The sequence below is a fragment of the Tarenaya hassleriana genome, unplaced genomic scaffold (genome assembly GCF_000463585.1).
Source record: "Tarenaya hassleriana unplaced genomic scaffold, ASM46358v1 Cleome125, whole genome shotgun sequence".
Lineage (NCBI taxonomy): Eukaryota > Viridiplantae > Streptophyta > Magnoliopsida > Brassicales > Cleomaceae > Tarenaya > Tarenaya hassleriana.
This window is the reverse complement of record NW_010962944.1, coordinates 75,254-76,970: the sequence shown is the minus strand read 5'-3', so window position 1 is coordinate 76,970 and position 1,717 is coordinate 75,254. Positions and strand designations below refer to the sequence as shown.

The 1,717-nt window shown below is 42.1% G+C and overlaps 1 protein-coding gene across 1 annotated transcript in view; it reads left to right on the top strand.

The window, feature by feature from the left end:
* The first annotated feature begins 305 nt into the window (after positions 1-305).
* The window catches only part of LOC104807100, a 7,223-nt gene continuing 5,811 nt past the window's right edge, over positions 306-1,717 (top strand). Inside the window, exon 1 of the mRNA XM_010532212.2 lies at positions 306-515. Within this exon, the coding sequence (XP_010530514.2) occupies positions 306-515 (210 nt within the window). The remainder of the gene's footprint in view (positions 516-1,717) is intronic.

Here is a 1,717-nt window from a genome sequence, read left to right as displayed (position 1 = left end):
GCTCTACCTCCAGAGCCTGCGGCCAATGCAAAAGGGCCGTCAAGGATGCTTGGTTGAAGCAACAGACTGACGACAACGAGATTTCTTGTCTCATGTTGGGGAGCGTGGCACCGAATCTGTAGAGGCAGTTTAAGAGAAAGAGCGTGTTTGATATGATCGAACAGCTCAAGACCATGTTTCAGGAGCTAGCGCATATTGAAAAGTACAAGACACTAAATGCTTTAGTAAAGACGGAGATGCCGAGAGGCAGCTCTGTCAAAACCCACGTCCTCAACATGAGAGCTCATATTGAGGAACTTGAGCGCATGGGAATGAAGCTCGATGATGATTTGGTCGTGGACCTGATCCTGATGTCATTACATGAGGACTATAATCAATTCGTGATGTTGTACCATATGCACGTGATGACTAAGAGCTTAGCTGAGCTGCATGGGATATTGAAATCGGCTGAGCAGGATATAGTGGTCCTTAAGACTGTGCTTGCTGTTGGGAAAACTCTAGCAAGAAGCGGCGGGGTAAAGCGAAAAAGAAGGTGGCGAAAAAGAAAAAAGTTGCTTCTGTGCGTAAACTAAGCCTGATAAGGGTGACTGTCATTACTGTTGAGTGTCTGGGCATTGGAAGCGTAATTGTCACCTTTACTTGGAGGATCTGAAGAAAGAAGCTTGATGAAGTTCTGCCTCAGGTATTCATGTTATAGAAGCTAACATCTGTACTACATCTTCGTGGGTATTGGATATCGGCAGTTCCTCACACATTTATGGAAATGTGCAGGGACTAAGAAGAAGTAGGATGCTGGTGAAGGGAGAAGCGAATCTACACGTCGGAAATGGAGCAAGAGTTATTGCATTGTGTGTTGGCGTTTACGATTTGCATCTTCCTTCTGAACTTGTTTTAGAATTAAGTAATTGTTACTATGTTACTGCTATTAGGAGAAACATTATTTCTATTTCATGTCTGGATTTGGATGATTTTCGATTTGTGATTGGAAACTCCAGTTTGATGATTTATCGAGATAATGTTTACTATAATAATGATTATCTTGTGAATGATTTATACGTCTTGAATGATCAGCTTCGAACTCGATATCATCCATCTATAATGTGAGTGCTAAACGGTTTAAGCCAAACTACTTAAACCAAACTTTCCTCTGGCGTTGTCGTTTAGGCCATATAAACGAGAAACGCATTCAGAAGCTTCATCATAAAGGTCTTCTGGACTCATTTGACTTCGAGTCACTTGAGTCTTGCGAGTCTTGTTTGACGGACAAGATGACAAAGCATCCTTTCAAGGGGAACGGACAGAGAGCGACAGAGTTATTGGCTTTCATACATAGTGATGTATGCAGACCAATGAGCTGTCCAGCTAGAGCAGGTTATCTGTATTACGTTCACTAATGATTTCAGTCGATACAGTTATGTCTATTTGATGAGACATAAGTCTGAAACACTTGAAATGTTCAAGGTATTTAGAAACGAAGTACAGAACCAGCTTGGCAAGACGATCAAAACACTTCGATCTGATCATGGTGGCGAGTATTTGAGCCAAGAGTTCACTGACTATCTGGTTGATTGTGGTATTGTATCACAATTAACTCCTCCTGGAATGCCAAAATGGACGGCATGTCTGAACGGAGGAACTGAACACTATTAGATATGGTTCGGTCGATGATGATTCAGATAGATCTTCCGAAGTCCTTTTGGGGCTATGCTTTAGAGAC